Source organism: Alligator mississippiensis, chromosome 7 (genome assembly GCF_030867095.1).
Source record: "Alligator mississippiensis isolate rAllMis1 chromosome 7, rAllMis1, whole genome shotgun sequence".
Taxonomy (NCBI): domain Eukaryota; kingdom Metazoa; phylum Chordata; order Crocodylia; family Alligatoridae; genus Alligator; species Alligator mississippiensis.
This window is the reverse complement of record NC_081830.1, coordinates 11,152,013-11,174,319: the sequence shown is the minus strand read 5'-3', so window position 1 is coordinate 11,174,319 and position 22,307 is coordinate 11,152,013. Positions and strand designations below refer to the sequence as shown.

General features: G+C 52.3%; 1 protein-coding gene across 5 annotated transcripts in view; it reads right to left on the bottom strand.

The window, feature by feature from the left end:
• Positions 1 to 22,307, bottom strand: part of GPAT2 (glycerol-3-phosphate acyltransferase 2, mitochondrial) — a 101,867-nt gene that overhangs the window by 10,053 nt on the left and 69,507 nt on the right. For 3 of the 5 annotated variants that reach the window (XM_059730555.1, XM_019481152.2, XM_014611530.3), the window contains exons 2-13: positions 16,370 to 16,534; positions 15,334 to 15,447; positions 15,044 to 15,117; positions 12,872 to 12,982; positions 10,406 to 10,546; positions 7,843 to 7,942; positions 7,372 to 7,508; positions 7,016 to 7,115; positions 6,521 to 6,730; positions 5,155 to 5,265; positions 4,658 to 4,743; positions 3,124 to 3,242 (exon numbers count right to left, since the gene is read on the bottom strand). In XM_059730555.1, coding sequence (XP_059586538.1) covers positions 3,124 to 3,242; positions 4,658 to 4,743; positions 5,155 to 5,265; positions 6,521 to 6,730; positions 7,016 to 7,115; positions 7,372 to 7,508; positions 7,843 to 7,942; positions 10,406 to 10,546; positions 12,872 to 12,982; positions 15,044 to 15,117; positions 15,334 to 15,447; positions 16,370 to 16,441 — 1,375 coding nt within the window. In that variant the 5' untranslated portion in view covers positions 16,442 to 16,534. The remainder of the gene's footprint in view (positions 1 to 3,123; positions 3,243 to 4,657; positions 4,744 to 5,154; positions 5,266 to 6,520; positions 6,731 to 7,015; positions 7,116 to 7,371; positions 7,509 to 7,842; positions 7,943 to 10,405; positions 10,547 to 12,871; positions 12,983 to 15,043; positions 15,118 to 15,333; positions 15,448 to 16,369; positions 16,535 to 22,307) is intronic. The other 2 variants (XM_059730556.1, XM_019481154.2) reach the window with 1 other exon arrangement.

Below are 22,307 nucleotides of genomic sequence, written 5' to 3'. Positions count from 1 at the left end.
ATACACGGATTGACTCTTGGTTGCTGACAGGCTTCCTCCTGCCTGGAGGCACTCCCCACCCCACAGCTCCATCCAAACCAAGATGGCCACGGAGAGCAAAGCCACCTTCCCCTGGATCTCAACCCCCGAGAAAGGCAGGCAGCTGGGACTGCAGCAAGGGGGTCCTGCAGCAGCACCCCTCTCAGTGTATTGTTCACAGGCAGTGATGAGAGCTGGTACTCAGGCTGACCAAAACTAGACAGCTTCTGTCTGAACTGCTACCCCCCTGAAGCCAGAACTGGATGTGCCCTGGCACATCTGGAGACTGTGATTTTCCACGGGGAGGCTGAGGACAGGCCAGCCTTTTCCAGACCGAGAGAATCTGAAAACCTTTCACATCTGAAAAGATGTGTCAATGCTCTCTCCGCTTTGTGCACGTGCCTGTCTGAGTTTACATGGGGAAGAGACTGATTCCAAAGCCGTGCGAATCGGCATCCTCCAGGCTGTTCTACCGAGTGCCTCTACCAAGCTAGCCGTACATCCCCAGCAGTGGAGCTCCTCACAGGCTTCCCTTTATCACCCCTCACCAACCCCTCTGTGAGGCAGGCAGGACTGTTCTCAGCATTGTACAAGAAGGAGTGGTACACAGAAGAAGTGAAGTGATGGAACCAAGGACACACAAGGGGGCTGTGGCACAGCAAGCGTGGGAGTCCAGGTCTCCCACAGCACCACACAACGCCTTAAGCATAGCACACCTCAGCACCTTGGCCAGCTTCCTAAACTCTCAGAGCTCCAGCCTGGAAGCTGCTCCATCCCAGCCCTGCCAGGTCCTGCCAGCTGTCTCAGCGTGGCCCATACTGGGCAGGCCACAGCCATAGGATTGCATGGGAGCTTCTGCAAACAGCTGAGGCTAATGGAGGCCACAAACCAGAGGAAGATTAAAACCCAGAGCCATGGGATCCCCTGCTTGGCAGAAAGGGACTTGAAAGGACCTCTTCCTGCTCTGTAAAGTTCACCAGCTTGGAGCCCAGGCCTTTCATCGGTGGTTAATTGCTGGCAGCAGTCTGTCACCTTAATGCTCCCACTCTCTAATCTGGCCGGCGATGCCAGGGGCGCAGTGGGGGAGCGCCAGGCTCAGAGAGCCTTCAAAGGAGCAGGCACCACGTGGCAAGCCGGAGAGAGCCCTCCGGCAGCATTTCCTGCCAATGAAGTGCATGCAATGTGGCTCATTAAAGGTCAGCTGTGGTGGGGGGGAACAACATCATATCATGCCTGGGTGGGTGCGTGTGTGCACATGCACTTTGTGAAGTGAGTTTAAAATAAAGAGCAGGTCTTTTACCCCCTCCTGTTTCAGTTCAACCTCAGAAAGACTTGGAGTCTGGGAACAGAATAGGCAGAGTGTGCATCTCAAAGGGCACCCCCCCCCTCTCTGCCTGAACAACCACAACCAAAACCACCTTCCAGAGCAGCCAGGAACAGTCTGAAAGAACCAGATCAAGAGTCAAGCAACTCGGGGAGGGACAGCAAGGCTGGGACCAGTGGATACAACCCCTCCAGAGGACACTTCTGGAACAACCTGCCCATAGGGGAGAGCTCCTCCTGACCTCTGTTCCTCAGAGGCTGGCATTACACTATATCTGAATGCCATCTCCACACCTCCATCTTTGGCCCCAGACATCCCCTTGCAGCGTTGGGATTCTACAAGTCCACCTCTCCCTGCAGGTATGAGGCTGGAGGCAGACACTCCTCAAGGCCAACGCATCAGAAGACAGAAGAGACCCCAGCCAAGAGGACGGGGAAAAAGGGAGGGCACATGTCACGCTGGAAATCTACCACAGGACCATAGCTAATGTGGCAGCCCGCAGCCTCCAGGGGGGTTGTGTCTGCAATAAGTGGCTTACACGGGCTGGGAATGCCTCTCCCGGAGCCTTTCTCCCAAGCTGGAGAAAATCAATTGAGACTGGTTTGTTGCCATGGTTCTGGTTTAGCAGCAGGATGTGTCTTCAACAGCCAGGCTCCCCCACCCCCTACCCCCCCAGGGGAAAGTTCTGTTGTTTGCACTCATGGGAAATGTGTCTTTTGCCAAGCGCTTGGAGACGAGTCACGCAGCCGGCACATTAGCGCAGAGGGAGCATTTCAGAGGAGTTTACTCAAATAGTGGATAATTGGGAAGTTAACATCCACACGAGAGAACAAGCCGTGGCCCAGCTCAGCACACACCATGTGGCCTTTCTGTAACCAGGAGGGCAGAGGGCCAAGCCTGAGATGTTGCCCCCTTCCCCAAAGGGGGACTCCTCAGCTAAGCTGGACCTCTCCTGCAGCAACAATGCAGAGGGAAGCCTCCACAATTTGACAGTGCTTGGCTTCTGCTTCGACAGGCATGAAGTCTGCTTTTGCACCTGGCTGTTGGAAGACCTCCTGCTGCTGAGCCCAAGCAGACGAACCAAGAAGGCAAGGAACCCACCCAAGCCCAAGGGCAGGAGAGAGACCTGGAGGCACAGAGCCTAAGGGATGTGCCAGCACTGAAATCCTCTGGGCGCTGACCTGCTCTATGTGGGTCTAAGATCTGCCACTTCACAAGCTGCAGCCCAGCATATGCCAAGACATCGCTCCATCTCTCCCTGCTGTCCTGCACCTGTCCTGCCTTGTGCAAGCCAGGGCTTAAGCCAGCAGCTGGTGCATTTATATCCCCTTTGTCAGAGAAACATCTCTCATCCCTACCATGCTGAGATGTACGCACAACAGAAGCAGGTGGCCTCTGCCCCAACAAGTGAGCAGTGCACAGCTGATCAGCACCTGGGCAGGCATGCCTACACCCACTCCAATGCATCTGCATGCGCCGGCTCGCACGAGGTTGCCCTTTCCTTGTTTCTGCTCCATCCCATTTTCCACCAGTAATGGAACAGGCTATGTCTTGCTGCCGCTGCTTTCTGTCGCAGCAAGTATGACCTTTCAAAGCTGTCACCTCCAGCTCACACTGAATTAAATGGTTGTTTAGCTCAACAGCTTGGTACAAACAAAGGCAGGGAACAGGCTGAAGTAGAAGGGCTCCTTTCTTCTTTCCCTCCCTACCCCCAAACCCCACTACCCAGGAGGGCCGTGGGGGGTTAGCACACATGCAGAGGTGATTCAGGGGGCTCCTACCAGTCAGGGAGTGTAGGCCAAGCCTGCCCACCAGGATCCGTTCTTCTGCTTTCAGTGCCACAGCAGCTCTGAGGCCCAGGAGCCCCTCCTCTGACTTCTCACAGTCCATCAGGCTGGTGCTGGGGAAGGAACACAACAGAATGAGCAAGGGAAGCTATTAACAGAGCAGACTGCTTAAGAGGGGCATGCACATCAAATCTGATAGTGAACACTAGGAGGGGGCTCAATTCTGCCAGCTACACATTCAGCACAGTGCAAACTTCCCTTTGTGAGACCCAACGTAGGGAATTCAGACCTGCCAAATCAGATCAGGGCCCATCTAGCCTGGCGTGCCAGGGTCTGTCCATGAGCAGAGAGAAGCAGATAGCTGAGTTAGTCTCAGATCAGACAGAAGGCAAGGTAGAGTTAGTTTAGAAGATGCAACTTCATTATCCTCCATTAAACCCAGTCTGACCACAGTGATTCAGAAAAAGCATGAGAAATCATCTGCTTTCTCATACTTACAGTGGAGCTGGCTAGGAAAAGGAAACAAGGAATGGATTTTCCAGTTTGCAAAAAAAGAGTTTAATCATTTTTAAATTGGAGCAAAAATCCCCACAAAATCTCAGATATGTTGTACACAATGGAAAATCCAAGGCAACTTCATAGTGAAAATATCAGAACGAAACCTTTTGTCCATTGTGACATTTTCTGCACCACAACAAAGTAGCAGCAGCCAACTAAAGAGGTACCATGCAATGGACTCTGGAGTGAATCTCAGACTCCAGAAATGGAAATTTCTGGTTGCTGGTAAGGATTTTCCAAACCAATTTTGTTAAAAAAAAATTCTGCCTAAATGGACTCAATTCCACACACAATTTCGGTCCCCAAGAAACTTTTTCCATCAGGCAACAACCACCCAAGTGCTGGGCTGAAAGCTTTTTGATCAATTCCCATTTAGAAACCGGCCTCACCCACGAAGTATGAAGCTGAATCTCTTCCCCTCAAAGTTGTGCCAGCACCAGCTGGAACCTTGGGTATTTTTGCCACCCATGGAAAGCTAGAAGGCTCCCTGTCTAGGGACAGATTTGTGTCCCTGGCTTATCTAGTTCTCAATCCCTCTGCTGAGGTGGCAAGTTGGTGCCCCTGTTGTGGTAGTCTTGACTCAACACCTGCCCAGTGGGTGCAGGACTGAGTTCCAGCAGCTTGTTTTATCTCAGATATGGCTCCCCTTGATTTCAATGGTGTGGGATTGAGGTGATGGGGATAAAAGGGGAGGGAGGCTGTGGTCTCTGGGCTGCCAAGAGAGAAGAAGCACTACAGAGCTGTCACAGAAAGCAAGAGCTGAGCACTGGGCTCCTCAGCCCAGGACCTAGGGCAGCCCTACCCCTATGCACTGAGCATGGGTTCACTGCCACAGTAGAAAGGGATACCTGGGGAGTATTTCTATAGCCCCACAAACCCTGGGGCCCTCAGGAACTGAGCTTTCATGGCAACCCCAATAGTACCCCATCCCTCTGTGCAGCCCCCCTGCTTGGAACCGGATCGTGCTCACCGCTTGCCAAAGACCACGGGCAGCAGCAGCTCCTCCAGGGACTTCCTGGTGCAGCTCTGTCTGAAGCAGTTGTTTGCGACATACTCCTGGGACCAAGGAAACCCAGCTGGTCAGTGGCTCCTGGTCCGCCTAGGCCCCATGCAGCCAGGCGTGAAGGCAAATTAGCTCATTTGGTTCATCAGGCATAACAGGACTGACAGAGGCTCCTGGCTGCACTCACTAATTAAAGTCCACAGGGTTGTCACTGCCCTGCGTAGCCCATCCAGCTGTGACTGACCTCCCTGGACTTCCATCTGCCCCACACCTGGCCAGATGTTCACCAAGCCTTTTTCATCCTAACTTAGCCCCCAACACAATAAGGCCATATCTTCCCAGGTCCCACAGGCCAACCCTCCCACACCTCCAGATTTCCCCAAGCCCAGGTACCAGGAGATGGTGGGATTCCAGGGCTTGGACAGCCAGAGCCACAAGTCAAAGCCCAGGATCCTGTACCATACCTGCAAGGAGAATGGCTGGGCAAAATCCACTCGGACGCAGCCAAATCCTTGGCCCAGGGCTCGGCAGATGGGCAGGAGACAAGACCAGAAGCTGAGAGGTCGGGCTGAGCTCTAGGAGAACCATTTATTTATTTATTCTTTTATTGATTTATTCATTCAATGTCTACACTGCCCTTCCCAGCAGAGGCTCAAGGTAGTTTACAGTAAGACACCCAATAACTTACAAAACAGGAAAGCAACCAGAGAACAAAACAACCTCAAGGGGAACTAAAATATAAAACAGAAAACAGGGACCGATCGCTTCCCGCCCCCCAAATGATATCTCAGTCTAGATTTGTTTGCCAAATGTCTGCCCAAAGTGCTTCAAAAAGGTGCCCAGGCTCCAGCTCCAGCAGGCCTCAAGGGGGAGGGACTTCCAGCACTGAGGAGCAACTGCTGGGAATGACCTCCGATGGGCTTTTGCTAAAGCAACCTTGAAGGACTGAAGGGGCTGGTAAGAGATCACTCTCAGCTGATCTTAGAGATTGCACTGGGCTGTAAGAGAGGAAATGGTATGTAGGGAGCAACATGTCTGTCGCTTCCAGATGAAAAGCCCAACTCTGGCAGAAAGGCCCATAGGGCAAAAAGCAAACACAGGCCAACCCACCCAGCTTCCCAGCCTCAGCTTTCTCAAGTCCCGCAGACAAGAGCTCTGCTCCCACAGCATCGCCAGGCAAAGCTTACATCATACTCCCAAGCTCCGCAGAGCTGCTGCAGGAAGGAGCAATTTGCACCTGCCCTGGAGAGCCCAACAAGAACTCCCCGTGACCAGAACTCCTGGTTTCCAATGGCTCTGGCTGTGCCTTACAGGTGCCTTTGGAAAATCCAGCTGACCTGGTTCCTCAGACCAGTGAAAGGCTAGCGAGTAGGGGAGGAGAAAAATGCAACAGAACAGGAGAGAGAGAAGACAACTTGGCTATGTCCTGGGCACTTGATGTCTCAGGGAAGGGTGGAGATGACAGGAAGAGGTTGGGGTTACAGGGAAGACTGACAATGTGAGATCTGGGTCAGGAGAGAAGCTGAAGTCCCTGGGTTCATTAGACCCCCACTGCAATCCCCAGAACAGAAGGATGAGGAGAGTTCAAAGGGCTCCTTCCCTACCAGGCACAAAGCATGTATCCAAGTGAAGAAAAGAGCCCAAATTGGAGATACCTGTGCTGGGGACCCTCTCCCAGAGCAAGAAACAGAACCTAAGCATTTGGGCTCCCAGTCCCCTGTGCCAACTGGTAATCCTTACTCCACAAGCTGGGAACAGAACACAGGAGTCCTGGCTCATAGCACCTTCTGCCCACCCCAACACTGCCCCTTTAAGCCAGGAGGGCCTTACCACTTGGCTCCCAAAACACACATCAGGGGCCATGTCATAGGAGATGCCTACAGGCACCAACAGGACATCAGGAACAGCTCCAGCCTGGAAAGCACCCAGCACCAGTGCCAGCCAGTCCCAGCCAGGGGCAGAGAGGTGGGGGGCACTGGAAAAGGGCTTCTCTAGGAAGATCAGCAGGTGCTGTCGGCTCTTCAGCAGCTCCTCAGCGTACTAAGGGGAAGAAGGTAGGATAGGAGCCCCATGATGAGTTCAGAGACCCAAAGGCAAGGAACACACTCCTGCCAACACCTGGGCACCTCCCCCATTGCTGACAGGCAGCACAGTGTCCCCCATCAAGCATCAGGACCAACAAAGCCCTTGAAAGCTCTAGGTGCCCACCCTCTCCTTACCCCTCATCCACCCACTGACTCTTTCCTAGGTGGAGAGACTAGAGATTGAGGGGAGGGAGTCTCCCATGGTGCAGAAGCAGTCCCGAGGTCTCCCACCCCAACTCACTGAGGTAAGGACAGCCCTGGAGAGTGCTCCCTGGTTGCGGTCTGCCACATGCTCCGCTTCCAGTGGCAGGAAAATCCCTCCCAGCTGGCTCAGCAGAGCCCTGCAGGTGACATAAGCACAGACACTGCAGCCAGCAAACTTGAGACTTCGGCACTCTCCACCCCTGAGCAGCACCCCTCTCCAGTCCACCGCCCTGGCCCATGCTTCCCCAAGCTGGGAGGGCACGAGGGGAAAGAATTCAGAGGGAGTAAGCAGTGACTGAAGTAGATGAGAAGGAAGACAGGAGCAGGCTCAGCCACTTGTCGAGACAAGAGATAAGTGGGACAGCAGCAGAACCCAGCCCTTGTCAATATTACCTGAGGGGAGGAGTAAAGGCTTGGTACTCCCAGGTCACTCTGGGCACCCCGAGGCCTTGAGAGAACAGGAGGAAGGGAAGCAGCAGCCCATCCAGGCAGGACTTGTGAGTCGAGAGAAAAACCAGGGGGACATCAGGCTGGGCAGGGGAAGAAAAAACACAATTTGAGACCTAGTATACACCATGCCAGGTAAGTGGCACCCAGATGGGGTCACGCTGCAGGGCTACACACCCACCCCAAGATCCAAAATGGTTTCCTTTGGCATCTGACCCCTGAGAAACCCTGGAGCCATCAGAAAGCCACCTCCTTCCAAGACAAGCAGGGCTCTACACTCATGCTGCCAGGCACAGACCGCCGCACTCATATTCTGTCTCTGTTCCATGGTTCTGCAGTCCCCAGCCCTCAAGGTTTCAAGGCACTAACCGGACACAGATAACACCACCACCAGGGTCAGGTCTGGCTGCTCCTTACCACTTGGGCTGCTTTGCGCACCATCTCTACCTGCCCTTTATGGAGCAGCACATTGTGGAACAAGCGGGTCAGGACTTTGAGCAGAGCCCAGCTGCACAGCCTGGAGGGGGAAGAAAAAAAATCCTTACAGCGGGGATGTGAAGTGCCCTATGCATAAAGAGAAGGTGCCCGGCTGGTGAATGCAGGGGGAAGCAGTGCCCACAGGACAGCATCTCCTCACCAGCCTACCTGTGTGGATCCTTGAGAACGAGGCAGGCTGTAGCACTCCCCAGGCTCACGCGATGAGAGCAGAGAACAGGGTCCAGTCTCCCTGCTATATCCCAGCCTCAACCTCTTGGCTGGGTCTGTCCAGTGGGGCTTTATTCTCTCAGCGCAACTTATATATTGGAAACCAGGCTATGACATGAACCCAAAATGGGGCTTCTCACGTAGCTGCTATTTTCAATAGACCCTCCAGGGCCTCAGTTAGATCATAGACTCACCAGTTTGAGCCACTGCTGAGCCTATACCCAAATTCACCCCATAGCTGTCAAGGTCAATTCAAGAGACCTAGGCTGTATCCCCAGGCCACAGCTGCGTGACCCTAGCCAGGTCCTGTTGCCTCTCTGGGCTTCAACACCCCCATGTATAAAACAAGGAGAGTGGAATTTGCCTTTTGGGTGTAGCTCATTGAGATGCACTGAGGAAAAGCGCTATAGGAGCTATTATACTTCCATTTCACAATCGTGGTTTTCTCAGCTCCCCCGGAGCAGTGTAAACAGGAACTTGGCTTACAGAAAAAGACTGGAGCGGGCAGGGTGGGGCAGATTTAAACCAGGATGAGATTCGGCCAAACCAAAACCAAGAGGAAAACCCAGCACAACCAAATAGCTCTGCCCTCCCCTCCACATTTCCCCACCAAACCTGTGCAAGTTGTTTACAAGAAAGATCTAAATGCTTTTCTCCCTGGGGTAATTTCTTCCCTTTAAAATCCCACAGACTGTTCATGAGGGTTCTTTTATTACAGCTCAATTAGACAAGCAATTAGGCCACAATGGAACCTTTAATTGCCAATTTCTCAACAACAGAATAACGCTCCCCTGCTCTGAGAGGTTTTTCCTTTGATTTCTCACTGCTGCTATTTTTTTCCCCTCTCCCAGCATTAAAAGTGGAGCTTGCTGGAAGGTGACAGTGTTAACACCTGATACAGGCCAGCAGCATCCACTGAGAAGCTGAGCCAGCGGTGCTAGTAGACCCCAGGCTCCCTCTGCTCTGCCCCCTTTGCTATTCCAAGCCTGGAATAGCAATGGGGACTCCATGCACCTGCCGGGGCTCCTCAATCCCACCCTTCTACCCCAGGCCTCCACACTATCCCAACACTCCTCAGTCCCAACCTGCGGCTGCCAGCAATCCTAGCCCTGGGCTATCCTCTGCTGAAGTCCTTCAAACCCAACTTGCAGTGTCTGTTTGTCAAGGCAGGCCTCCCACCCTCCAGCCTGCAACCCCTTGCTATTCCAACCCATCGTTCCACCTCCCCTCAGCTCCGCCAATGCCTTCAGGCCCAGGCTCCCCTCACACGCTCAGCTTCAGCGTGCAAGGGGAACTTGGGCCTGAAGGCACTGGAAGAGCTGAGGGAAGGTAGATAGAAAGATGGGTTAGAATAGCAGGGGGTTGCAGGCTGGAGGGTGGGAGGGCTGGACTGACCCTCAGGCCCTTGGCTACCCCAGCCCTGTTGACCCATTGCATACGCATCAGCCCAGGCAGTCAACCTCCCTGCTTGAAACAAAGAAAATTCCTCATCAACTCTGCAAGGAACTTCACATGTGTCTTGGAGACACACTCGTGCACACACATGCACCCCCTCTCAGCTCCCAGCAGGGAGCTGATTTCCCATCACCACCCCACCCACACAGCCATTGTGTCTCTGTAAAAGACAGAGAGAGAAAGCAGCACTGCAGGCAGCTCTCTCCCTCAGTAATTGAATCCGCACCTCCTTTGCTTTTTTTTGCCGGGTGTGCTAATGCCGTGCTGACGTGAGGTGCCAGACTCAGAGCCATAATCCCCTCCCTGCTGCCTCTCAGCCCTGCAGCTCCAAGCACCTGGTCTGTATCACAATGGCCTTCCCACCAGTGGGGAAACTGAGGCACACAAACATGCCTGTGGTCACACAGCCAGGAGCAGAGCCCACCAACAGCCACTCCACTGCTCTGTCTATTGGAAGGGACTGTCCACCAGCCCTAGAGAGCTAAGCCTCCATAGTTATCCCTATAGCAAGGGCAGGAGCCACTGCTATCCCCTGCCCCATCTCAGCATGGACCCCATGGGAAACGGGAGTGGGGTTGCTCTCTGTGACCCAAGCAGGAGCAGCCAGCAGGGCACAGTCCAGGTTCGCACAACATCCATTGGAGGGCATGAACCTATATAGGGCCTGAACCCACAGCCTGCAGCTTCCAGCTCCTGTCACAGCCCCGACCCTGTGAGCCCTCCTGCCCTACACCAGTGCCATATACACAACCCAACCAGGTTACAGAGCCCCCTGCTTAACCCCTCCCAGCACTTGCATGGGCCTAGAGAGAGAACCTACCTCACCAGAAACAGGGAGATTGGAGCCTGAACTTGACTCAGGACCTGAAGAACCTCACTCCTCCAGCCTGATGGGGACTGGCTGAGAATGGGGCTGTCCCCTCTTGCCTGGGGGACCCGCTGCAACATGACATCCTGCACCCTGGGGAGAAGAGGAGACTGGAGATCAGTTGAGCAAATTGCAAGGGCTAAAAGGTAACTGAAGCAAGCAGCACATATCGCAGCAGCGAGAACCTACTGGCTCCTGCACACAGCCCCTTGCTATCGGCAGTAAGGCAAGATGCTGTGCCGATGTAGTGAGAACCAGCCCGGAGTTTGTCTACTGAACAAGAAGCCAAGGGGACCCCAGGGAGTGGGAAGTAACAGTGTTTCCAGGGAGCAGAGCAAAGGAGAAATGAGAGCTGGGTTACAGTGCTGGCTGACAGCAATGAGGCCCTGTAGGATTAGAGGAGGTGTGGGTACTAGACCCTCTGTCCCTCCTTCTCCAAGATCAGCCCACTAATCCCAGTGGCCTGGCTAAAATCCAGCTGCAGCAAGTCACACTCGGCCTTTCTGTCCCCACCATAAACTCCACTGCAGCTGCTTAGAGGCCACACGTCCAAGTTCGTAACAGGCTGACAGGAGCCTTCCCACTGACATCCACAGGCTTTGGGTCCAGCCCAAAGCACAGGTGTGACAGGGACCCTGACAGTACTTAGGCAGCTGAGGTCCTGAAGCTACAGCCCACCTTTCTGACCAGCACTGCCTCCCTGCATTGCCCTGTCTTCATTCACCCGCTGGCTCTTGTTCTATATCTTGTTTACAAGCTCTTTGGGAGCAGAGGCCATCTTTTTTGTGCAGCACCTAGCACACTGGGGCTCTTTGTGACAGACACAATTAGCTCAATGCATATAATCAATAATAATCTTTAAATTATGAATTTATCCCTACTCTGCACAGATTTCCTGCCTGGCTGTGGGCAGGAGACCTAATTCCCATCCACATCTGCACCTTGGCTCTAGCACGGGGCAAGGACTCACTCTCACTTTCTGAATGTACTGCATCCGATACAACTGGGCCCTGATCTCTGCTGCAGGCACCAAGAGTTCCTGCAACACAGCTAATGGCCAAGAGATGATATTCTGGGTGACACCAAAAATTCAACTTGTAACGAACCTTCCCGGTTTGCTGGACTGTTTTCTATCTGCTGATAATCTAATCATCAGAGCGCTGCTTCTCTGATGGCATCACACCCACCAGCTTATCTGGTCACCCAGTGCACCACTTTAGTCAGCTCAGCCTGACATCAAAGCCAGACTCGTAGATCATAATTTACCAAAAGAAATGCGGGGAGGAAAATGCCAGAGGTTCTAACTAAATGCAGATGAGGAGACAGGGCCCCAGAGAGAAAAGGATCCTTTGTGCAGACACAGTTTAGCACCTTTCAATCAGCAAAGGCGCCTCACATCAGAGGATCACTAAGCCCAGGGCTGCAGCCTCAGCTAGGAGAAGTCAGTGAGTATTGCTGGCTTTACACCCAAAGAGCTTCAGGCTGGCTGATTCTCTCAAGGCTGGCAAGGTGTCAATAGGACAAAATTTGCACCTGATATCATCACACCACTGCAGTGATACCTGTATAACACTCTGTATAAACATGCCAAGTCAAATTAAGAAGGCTTTTTTCCAGCTTTCTGATGCAAATTGTGCCAGAGACACATGAGAGTCCCAAGGGACAAACCAGTTTGAACAAAGGTCCCCATTACTCAGAGCAAGGCTACACCTATGCAGCAGCTAGGAGGTATGACTGGGCATGAAGCTCTCAGCATAGTGGAGGCTCTGTGCTTTGGGCTTCATCCACCCACAAGGGTACCTAAACAGTCTTGTGTTGTGCACCCTGATATCCAGGCATCTTTCATCTGGTACTCAAGCACAGGCAAATTACGTGCTCTGCAATCCCCTCATGCCTGCAGACCCAGCTTACACATGGCCACACTGAGAGTTTTGGCAGTCAGGCACTTGATAAGAAGATGCTACTGCCAGGGGAAGCATTTTCCCTGGAACTGAGCTTCATTTAGTCGCAAACCCATAAAAAGGTCATAGAGAAATGTTTCAACCTGTTGCAGAGGCTGAATCCCAGGGTGGACAGGGCATAAACAGCAAAGCAGAGAACAGAACCCAGGAGTCCTGACTCAGGTGTCTTCCCTGCCCTGATTTCCAGCTCTGTGTATAATCTGCATTGTTCTGAAGGGAACAAGGGTCTCATGACTAGTGCAGGATGCTGGGACTATCTACACCTGAACTCTAGGTCCAAGCTCTCTCATCACCCCACAGCCCCAGTACCCTGTCCACCACACTGCCTTGCTGCACAGGATCCAAAGAACAGAGGACTATAATAGCATAAGACAACCATGGGCAGGCCAGAGCTCAAGTTCCTGGCCAGCCCCCAGGGTGAAGAGCAGCTTCCTTAAAAACAATCCTGGAGTGATACCTCTTGCTGTGGCAGATTTTCTTCTCGAAGTCTCCAGGGGAGCTAGAAGGAATTTTCCAGTTGGATATTGCCAGGAAGTGGCAGAGCCTTCGAACCAGCCAGCCCCTGTACCTGGGGAGAGAGAGAGAGATGCAGGTGACTATCAAAACCCAGGAACATGCTGTGCATCCAGTGCCCCCTGGTATGTAAGCAGATGCCTCCTAGGGATTCACAGTAAGGCTGGTGACTGCTTATCCAGCACTTTGCATCCTGGGATCACCACACGTTTCATACAGGAAGCCAGGATCATTATCCCGTTCTACACAGCTGAAGTGCTGGGTGGGGAAGTGACTTCACAGAAATCATAGAGAAGTGGGGTGGAAAGGGATCTCTATAGGTCCTCTAGTGAGTCCAACCCCCTACCTAAGGCAGGATCCTTGCCCAAGCTAATTCCCTGTGAATCCTAGTATGAGCCTTCCTACTTAGGCTGGCAGTTCCTGGATCGGTCCCTCAGTATGTTTGTCTCACTGAGACACCCCATTCCTTTAATAAACCCAGCCCTCCTGCATCTCCTTCTTTCCTTCACAGAGGTTAGGACAGTGGTTGACATGCATTACAGCAGGTCTTACCTCAATATCTGACGCTTAATTCACAGGGGGTTTCTAGACAACTGGGCCAGGTGGCCTTCTAGGAAGGCTTTTACAAGAGGGTGGGCTCACAGGATAGGTATTGGACTGGGAACTGGGAGACAGGCTCTACTCTTGGCTCAACCTCTGAGTTCACTTCATCTCTGGCCTAGATTTTCCAAGGTGATAGACATTCTCTAAATCAGCCCCAGATCAGAGCAGGTCAGGCAACAGACAAAGATACTTAAGTTGGGCTTCATTCCTTGCAAGCTAACAGGTGTGGGAAAGTATCTCATCATACAAGAAAACCAGAAACCCATGGATAAAGAATCCCCTTGAATCCCTAATCACAGCACATAGATCAGACTTTAAAATCACACCCTGCTGACTACCCACTTGTGTGCCCACAGTGATCCAGGGTTGTAGCTTTGTTTTTGAACACACTGTAACTCCCAAGTTGCTCTGAGGGGCCATACATTACTGAACCATTCAGAGACGGGAGCCCTATAATTTAAAGCAACATAAAGGAGAAAGACCAGATTTGAGAAAACTGCTCGACAGCCACGATGCAGCTTTTGAACCGGTAGAGAATGCAGGGGCTCAGCACCTTCCGAAAGCAGGCCAGTTGCTCTCTAAACATAGCACTTGGGAAGCTCCTGGTTGTCTGGGATCACAGGCTATATCGTCTGCTAACGTAAATGCGGACAAACCTCAGACTTTGGTCATGGAATTGGGGTAGAGACAATACTAGAAAGGGCATGGAACAGCATGATTTTTAATGCCTAACAGCTCACGCGGCTAGACGCTGGTTAGTCAGACCTACACAAAGGCTTAGGACGCTTTCCCCAACACTGGCCCTAGAAAAGCAATCGGAAAGAACCCTCTTCTCCTCCCCAATCTCTGAATATTCCCCCATCCACAGCAGGGAAGGAATCTTGGTAACAAGGCAGTCTGCTGGGGCTGGGATGTGAACCGGGAAAAAATGAATCAAGTGCTCTCCTCTCTACTTAGTAAGCCTCTGCACTTGGGGACAGCAGCTTTCAAAGAGATTTCCAAACAATAATTAAACTAATTACTTATTAGGCTAATTAGCTTGCGAGGCTAAATGAGGAAGCTGCAACAGTCCTGGGAGGGAGAGAAGCAGTGTTATTTTTCAGTCTGATTCAGATGGGCTAACCAGAGGGAAATGGACTGAGTCAAAGTTGTGTGCTGAATCAGTGGTAGAGCTGGAGATGAAACCCGGGAATCCTGACACCTCTCTCTCCAGCCTCAGCCTACATCTGCAATTCGGAGGAGTGACCGTAGTGTGTGCCAGCCCACCCCAACTAGCTTTGATGGAGCTACAGCAGATGCTAAGAACAGCAAACATGGCAACCTAGGCTATACAGGGCCAACCAGGACCATGGGTATGGACCAGAGGAGCGAGCCCACACCAACATCTCTGCCCTGAGCTACCTCTCAGTCATAGAGTGGACACAAGTCAGAGGCAAGCTGAAAAGAGAAGGAAATTACCCCAGCACGGAGGCATGGCCCAAAGATCTCCCATCTAACCCTTGCCCCTTCTAACCTGGTGTCCTCCTCCGTCACCCGGATGGCATTGTGGAAGCCCAAGGAGAGAAGATGCTTGTGGAAAAGGGATTCCTGAAGGCAGAAGGAGAGGCGGGTGTTACTGGGATGCACTCCAATGAATAAGTTTCCACTTCACCTTTGGGAGGAGGCTGCTGCTTGCCAGAGCAGAGCCAGATTGTGAACAACTCCCCTGACAATCTGCTGTGGCCCTCATTGAGAGGAACCTCATCGAGGAGCACATGGAAGCAAAGACCCAACCCTGACCCCAGCCCTGCCTCACTCCCTTACCCAGCTCCTAGGGGTGCAGATCTGGCAGCAGCGTCCCACGAAGGGGCGGTGCACACCCAGGAAAGGGGTGCTGATTTCCAGCTTCATCCCAATGACCGGCAGCCAGGCCTTCTCCTGAGGAAACAAACATCTTGAGAAGCTTGAGGGTCCAGAGAAGAGCCACACACATGATCAGGTCAGGAAAACAGACCTTATGACGAGAGGCTGAGAGTTATGGGACTCTTCAGCTTGGAAAAGCGCAGGCTCAGAGGCGATCTGGTGGCCACCTATAAGTTTATAAGGGGTGTTCACCAGGATCTGGGGGAATGTTTGTTCACCAGAGCACCCCAAGGGACGATGAGGTTGAACAGTTATAAACTCCTGCAAGACCGTTTTTGGTTGGACATAAGGAAGAACTTCTTTACTGTCCGAGCCCCCAAAGTCTGGAATAGCCTGCCATTGGAGGTGGTTCAAGCACCTATTTTGAATGCCTTCAAGAGAAATTTGGATGTTTATCTTGCTGGGATCCTATGACCCCAGCTGACTTCCTGCCCCTGGGGCAGGGGACTGGACTCGATGATCTTCCGAGGTTCCTTCCAGCCCTAATGTCTATGAAATCTATGAAAAAAATCTGTCACCCCCAGCTCCTCCCTCCCCTGTCCCCTGGGACCCCATACCAGAAATAAAAGCTTGGCCCAAAAATGGCTCCTAGGACTGGAGTGCCTGAACCCCACTGGCTTTCATAGAGGCACAGTCCTCATCTGTGGGGCCGCGGCACCCTCCAGCCTGCCACACTGCTCTGTGGAAGCTGCCTCTTCAACTGGAAACAAGGTGGGGGTGCCCACTAGAAGTGTGGGTCTCAGACACTCCAGGAGAGAGGCTTTTAGTACACGCTCAGTGGGTGGTATCTCCTGCAATAGCAAAGCTCCTCGAAACAGGACTTGAAGCCTTTGCTTCCAGTACACTGCTCCAGCTCAGACTCCAACTCTCTCCCCTGCCTCCCATCCCATATGGCAAGCAGCCCGAAATCCTGCACCTTCCCCAAGGAATCGTCTACCTTTCTCTTGCTGTTTAATTTCTCCTCAGCCTGAAGGCTGTGGGTAGCATAGCCCTTGGGGGTCAGAGCCATGGTGTGCCCGGCCCAGGGAACAGGATCTTTCTGCTCTACCCTCAGGAACACAGGGAGAAGACACACACACAAATGTGTCTGGAGATGCAAAGTCTGTGGAGAGAAAAACTGTGAAGGTGGAGGCAAAGGGATGAGATGGTTTGAAAATCAGCAAAGTGCTTGGCTAAGCCTCACTGAGAAGACCGGCCGAGCAGTCAGGGATCCAACCCAGGGCTCAGGGGACCTGGATTCAAATCCTCTACTCTGGCATAGGTGCCTGGGATGACTTGGGCAAGTCAATTGCCTGTGCACCTCCCAATACAGTGGGCAGCAGGCCTCGCAGGGGTGGCATGAGGGATAGTATCATAGTTCTTAGGGTCAGAAGGGACCTAAACAGATCATCAGGTCCAACCCCCTGCCCCGGATGGGATGGCGACGCTTCCGGATATGGCAGGAGGGGGTGGCCATGCAGACATCTTAGGCAGGGAGAAGCACCCAGAAAGAAAGAACCCAGTGAGCAACATATTCTACTTAGGCTGGCCCTGCTCTGCAAACAGCCTGGCAGGACCCAGCTGAGCTGCATCGTGTGGAGGTCACCGACGGTGGCTCTCAACAACCACTGGCCCAAAGAGCCTCATGCTTAAGCAGTCAGCTGAGCCCTGCATAGGAAGCAAGAGGGCTGAGTGCTCCAGGGAGACAGGTCAGCAGCCTCTGTGAGCAAGGCAACTCCCCAGCAGAGGACTCAATTGTTCCACAGCTTGTGAGGAGCACCGAGGTACCTGGCAGCCAATGCTCCCAAACCCCCAGGAGAAGAACACATTCTCTTTGCAATACAGCTCTGACATCACTACAATTGCCTTCTGCCTCCCACACCCGCCTCCCTCTTGCACAAAGATGCCAATCTCTACCGGGAACCAAGTGCACCCAGGCAAGAGCTGGCACCGCTCTGCCACCCAGCCTCAGGCTAAGCCTCCCACACCACCCATCTCTGCCACCAGTGAGTTGGGTGACCTCAGGCAGGTCATTTGACTGTCCTGTAGCTCCTGCTCTTGGTCAAGTTAGACTAGGATCTCCAAGGCAGAGAGTACCTGGGATTGTGTGTGCAGCGCCATGCACAACAAACCTGAGTGGTGGAGGAGACAGTGCATTTTCCTGGATCTTAGGTGTCCCATGTGGCAGAGACCCAATACCCTGCTGCGGACACAAGGCCAAGGTGTAAGAGCCCTCCTGCTTGGAAACTGTCAGCTCCTCTGCCTCTCGCTGCACGCCTCCAATACACCGCACCAGCATGCAGTGCCTGGAAGCCTCCCAAGCCAGATATTATCAGCATTTAATAGTCCCTCCTTGAAGTCTCTCCCTCCCAGCCCCTTCCACACGATGGCAGTGGCTGTCTCCGTACTTGCTCCAAGTCGCATTTTCTTGGGCTGCTGGTCGCTTCGCAAGGCAGTCAGGACTTTCCAGACCCTCCTTTGCCACCCCTTTCTAAATCATGCCAGAGATCTCCTGGTTTCTCCCATTCCTAAGCATGAAAAAGATTCCAGGCATATGTTAGATGCCCTTGCTCTGCTTTCATTCACGTAAAGTCTCTGGAGAGCACGGGTATGACCAGAGGCCCTTCACTGTGCCCCTGTCCTGCAAACAATACCTGCCATCACACACTTCTGCCCACACAATACACCCATAGGAGACAGCTGGATGGCTTCGATCCCTGCACCCTGATCGCTGTACAGGGAAGAGGGGCAACACACCATCACCGCACTGAACTCCCTACAGCATCTCCACCCCAGCGTCCCTGCGCCTTGCAGCTGTTCACTGTCCTTATTCATCAGACAAGTGGGAGCCGCAGTAAAATGAAACATTTAAAATGAAGAGAGTTAAGAATTCACAATTGCGGCCAAGAGACCAGAACAGCAGGGGCACGCTTCTCCTTCCTCAGCATTAAAAGAAGCGGGGGAAAGAGAGGCTGGGACGGTGCCAGTCTGCAATCCCAGCCCAGTGGGAGCTTGACCCATGTGCTCGCTAAGGGAATAAGTCTGTTTGTATCTCTGATACACCAGGCGTGGGATCAGGACCCACCCATAACATCTCTTTCACCATGCACAGAGCACTGGACTACAAGCCCAGATACTGGGGTTTTATTCCCTGTTCTGCCAAAGCCCGGCTGGGTGACCCCAGACACATCACCTCGCCTCTCCGTGCCTCTGCTCTCCACCTCCTTCGTCCATTTTAACAGCACTCTCTCTCGGACCATGACTGGGTCTTGCTATGAACATGTACAGCCCATAGCATGTACAGCGCCGCCCCCCCGCCCCCAATAAAGCAGGGCAGGGCTGTTATCCACTTTTTACAGCTGGGAAAGCAACTCCCAGAGAGGATAAGCAACTTGAAGCCCTCTGGGAAATCGGTGGCAAAGGAAGGACTCAAACCTTTAACCCCTTCCTCTGTGGAAAGCTGGCAGGCAGCATGGCAGTGATACAAACAATTCTATTATATCCAACAAGACCAGCTACCTTTTCTGTTGGCCCTGTAAAGGCCAAAGGCAAAAACAAACACCGCAGATATTCTCCCAATCCTCTCAGATCAAGCACTCAGTGAGAGGGATGAGGGGTGAAACAGGGCCCAGACAGTGATTCCTCCATTGAACGACCACCAGCTATTGCCAAGGGGGCAACTCAGAGGACAGGGCTGCACCTGCAAGGATGCGTCATCACCTGATGACCCTGCCTCTTTGGGAAGAGTTCAAAAGGGCTCTCAATTTCCCCCACACCCACAATTGCTGCATCTGGAAATCGATGCTGCTCTGAACATTGTTTAGGACTCCAGGGCTTCCTGCCTTGGTATTTTACATCCTTACCGTGACGCAGCCCAGGCTGCTTCCTCACAGTCTGGCATAACACTCCCATTCAGCAATCTTGATGCTCAAATAGCCCTGCCAGGGGACCCAATTACAGCCAGGTTGCTCCATGCCAGGCAGCGGAAACAGCACCTGTGTTTCATCCACCTCCCCGAATAGCACTAGAGCCCCAGGCCTTGGACTGCAGGGCAGGGCCATGTTTTACAATCCACCAGTGCCAGAGAGCCCCCGTTTACCATGTTCCTTCTGGTCTCGAAATCATCTTCACTACTTCGCTAGTGAAGCCGATGTCAAACTTGCACCCTGTGGCCCACGAAGTGCATCTCGTATCCCCCGAACTAGGCACAAAATGCAGCATCAATAACAACCCACTCTAGAGAGCAGGACTCCAAGTCCCCGAAGGACTTGGACATAGGGGGAGATTGTGGTATATGGCCTAATTCTGATCAGTCCCTTTCAATTGCTTACATTGCTTCACTAGACACAAGGCAGGGTGGCTGACAAGAATAAGTGCTAAGGATCTGGACACACAACACACTTATACTGGGGTAATCAGGCTTTATACCAGCATAAAATAGGAGTGGACACAAAAGATACAGCCCCACACTAGCGTAACTTGCTCATATCTGGTCTAAAAGTCCCATGGATAAAATTCTATGGGTGTCAATACACAGCTTACCCTGGGGTAACCATTTATTCAATGCAAATGCCCAACCTGCAGCATGCATGTCACAAGTGTCACGTGCAGCCTCTGCATGGCAAGCAGCAGCCTGAAGATGAGACAGGTAGCAGCAGCAGATTGGGTAGGTGCAGAAAGCAGAGCAGAAGATCAGACAAGGAACACTGGGTAGGGAGAAAAAAAGCAAAGCAGCAGATCAGGGAGGGAAAGGGGATGAGGGTGGCACTCAAGGAGGGTCTGGAGCTAATTTGTGGCACATCTGGAAAAACAGTTGGCCCCCACTTATGCAAACACATTACTGTATTACTTGCTCCTCCATCACCTTGTGGCAAGAGCAACCCACTGCATAAAGCCATTCACAGAATCAGAGAACATGAGGGTTGGAAGAGACCTCAGGTTACATCTAGTCCAACCCACTGCTCAAAGCAGGACGATCCCCAAGTAGATCATCCCAGCCAAGGCTCTGTCTAGCCGGGTCTTAAAAACCACCAAGGATGGAGATGCCACCACCTCTCCAGGTAACCTGTTCCAGCGTTTTACTACCCTCCTAGTGAGAAAGTTTTTCCTAATATCTAACCTAAACTTCTGTGGCTGCAATTTGAGAACATTGCTCCTTGTTCTATTATCTGCCACCACTGAGAACTGATGAGCTCCATCCTCTTTGGACCCACCCTTCAGGGAGTTGAAGGCTGCTATTAAATCCCCCCTCAGTCTTCTCTTCTCCAGACTAAATAAGCCCAGTTCCCTCAGTGTCTCCTCCTAAGTCATGTGCCATGGCCTCTGAACCATTTTTGCTGCCCTCCACTGGACTCTCTCCAATTTCCCCACATCCTTTCTGTAGTGGGGGGCCCAAAACTGAACACAGTATTCCAGATATGGCTTCACCAGTGCTGAACAGAGGGGAAGAATCACTTTCCTGGATCTGCTGGCAATGCTCCTACCAGTGCAGCCCAGGATGCCGTTAGCCTTCTTGGCAACAAGCGCACACTGTTGGCTCATCCAGCTTATCATCCACTGTAACCCCCAGTTCCTTGGCTAAGCAGTAGCTCTGCAAAAAGTCAGCCCCCAGCCTGTACTGGTGCATGGGATCGTTCCATCCTAAGTGCAGGACTTTGCACGTCTCCTTATTGAACCTCATGAGATTTTGCTTGGTCCAATCCTCCAATTTTTTGAGGTCTCTCCAAGTCCTAGCTCTACCCTCCAGCATATCTACTACTTCCTCCGGCTTGGTCATCTGAAAACTTGCTGAGGGTGCACTTCATCCCATCTTCCAGGTCACTGATGAAGATACTGACTGCTGACCCCCACAAAAAAGGCTGAGCTACTAAATGAATACTTCACATAGGTATTCCAGAAGGCTAATAGGAGCTGTGCATCCATCCAGAGGCCCAGAAGACACAGGGAAGCCTACAGCCAACAGGAAATCAGTCCTGAACAGGTAAGGGCCCTCTTAGAATAATTTGACCTTTTCAAGTCTGCTGGGCCAGATGACCTACATCCAAAAGTCCTGAAAGACCTGGCTGAACTCGTAGCAGAGCCCTTGGCGAAGATATTCGAAAAGTTGTGGCACTCGGGTGGTCTCGGACGACTGGAAGAGGGCCAACATGGTGCCCACCTTTAAGAAAGGGAGGAGGGATGACCCTGCAAAGTACAGACCAGTCAGTTTGACTTTGGTCCTTGGAAAAACTTTTGAAAAAATTGTTAAAGATGCCATCAATCACAAGCTTGTAACCGACGGTATTAAAAAACAACCAGCACGGCTTTGTGGAAGGTAGATCATGCCTGATAAACCTGGTGTCCTTTGATGACCAGGTAACTAACTAACCAGCTGGACAAGGTGTGACAAGAGCAACTTCCAGGCCCGATGCTAGCTCCGGCCCATCCCCAAGCAAACCACCCGCCTTGCTTTCCTGCCACTGCTCCGTCACACAAGGGTCATGACTCATAGACATCATTTACTTAGACTTCAGTAAACCCTTTGATTCTGTCTCCCATGAAATTCCCTCAGTCAAACTGGAGGGTACTGGCCTGGACCAGCCTACAGTGGGGCTGGTGGATAACTGGCTTAGAGGCCGGTCCCAGAGAGTTGTAACAGATGGGATAGCCTCATCCTGGAAGGCTGTCTCCAGTGGTGTCCCACAGGGATCGGTGCTTGGACCCACGCTTTTTAACATATTCATTAATGACTTGGATGAGGGGGTGGAACGCTCTATGATTAAGTCTGCAGTTGACACCAAAGCTGTGGGGAAACGTGGGCACACCAGAGGATAAAGATTCAGGATGACCACAACAGACTGGTTCTATGGGCTGATTGGAATCAGAGGAGCTTCAACAGGGAAGTGCCAGGTCCTTCA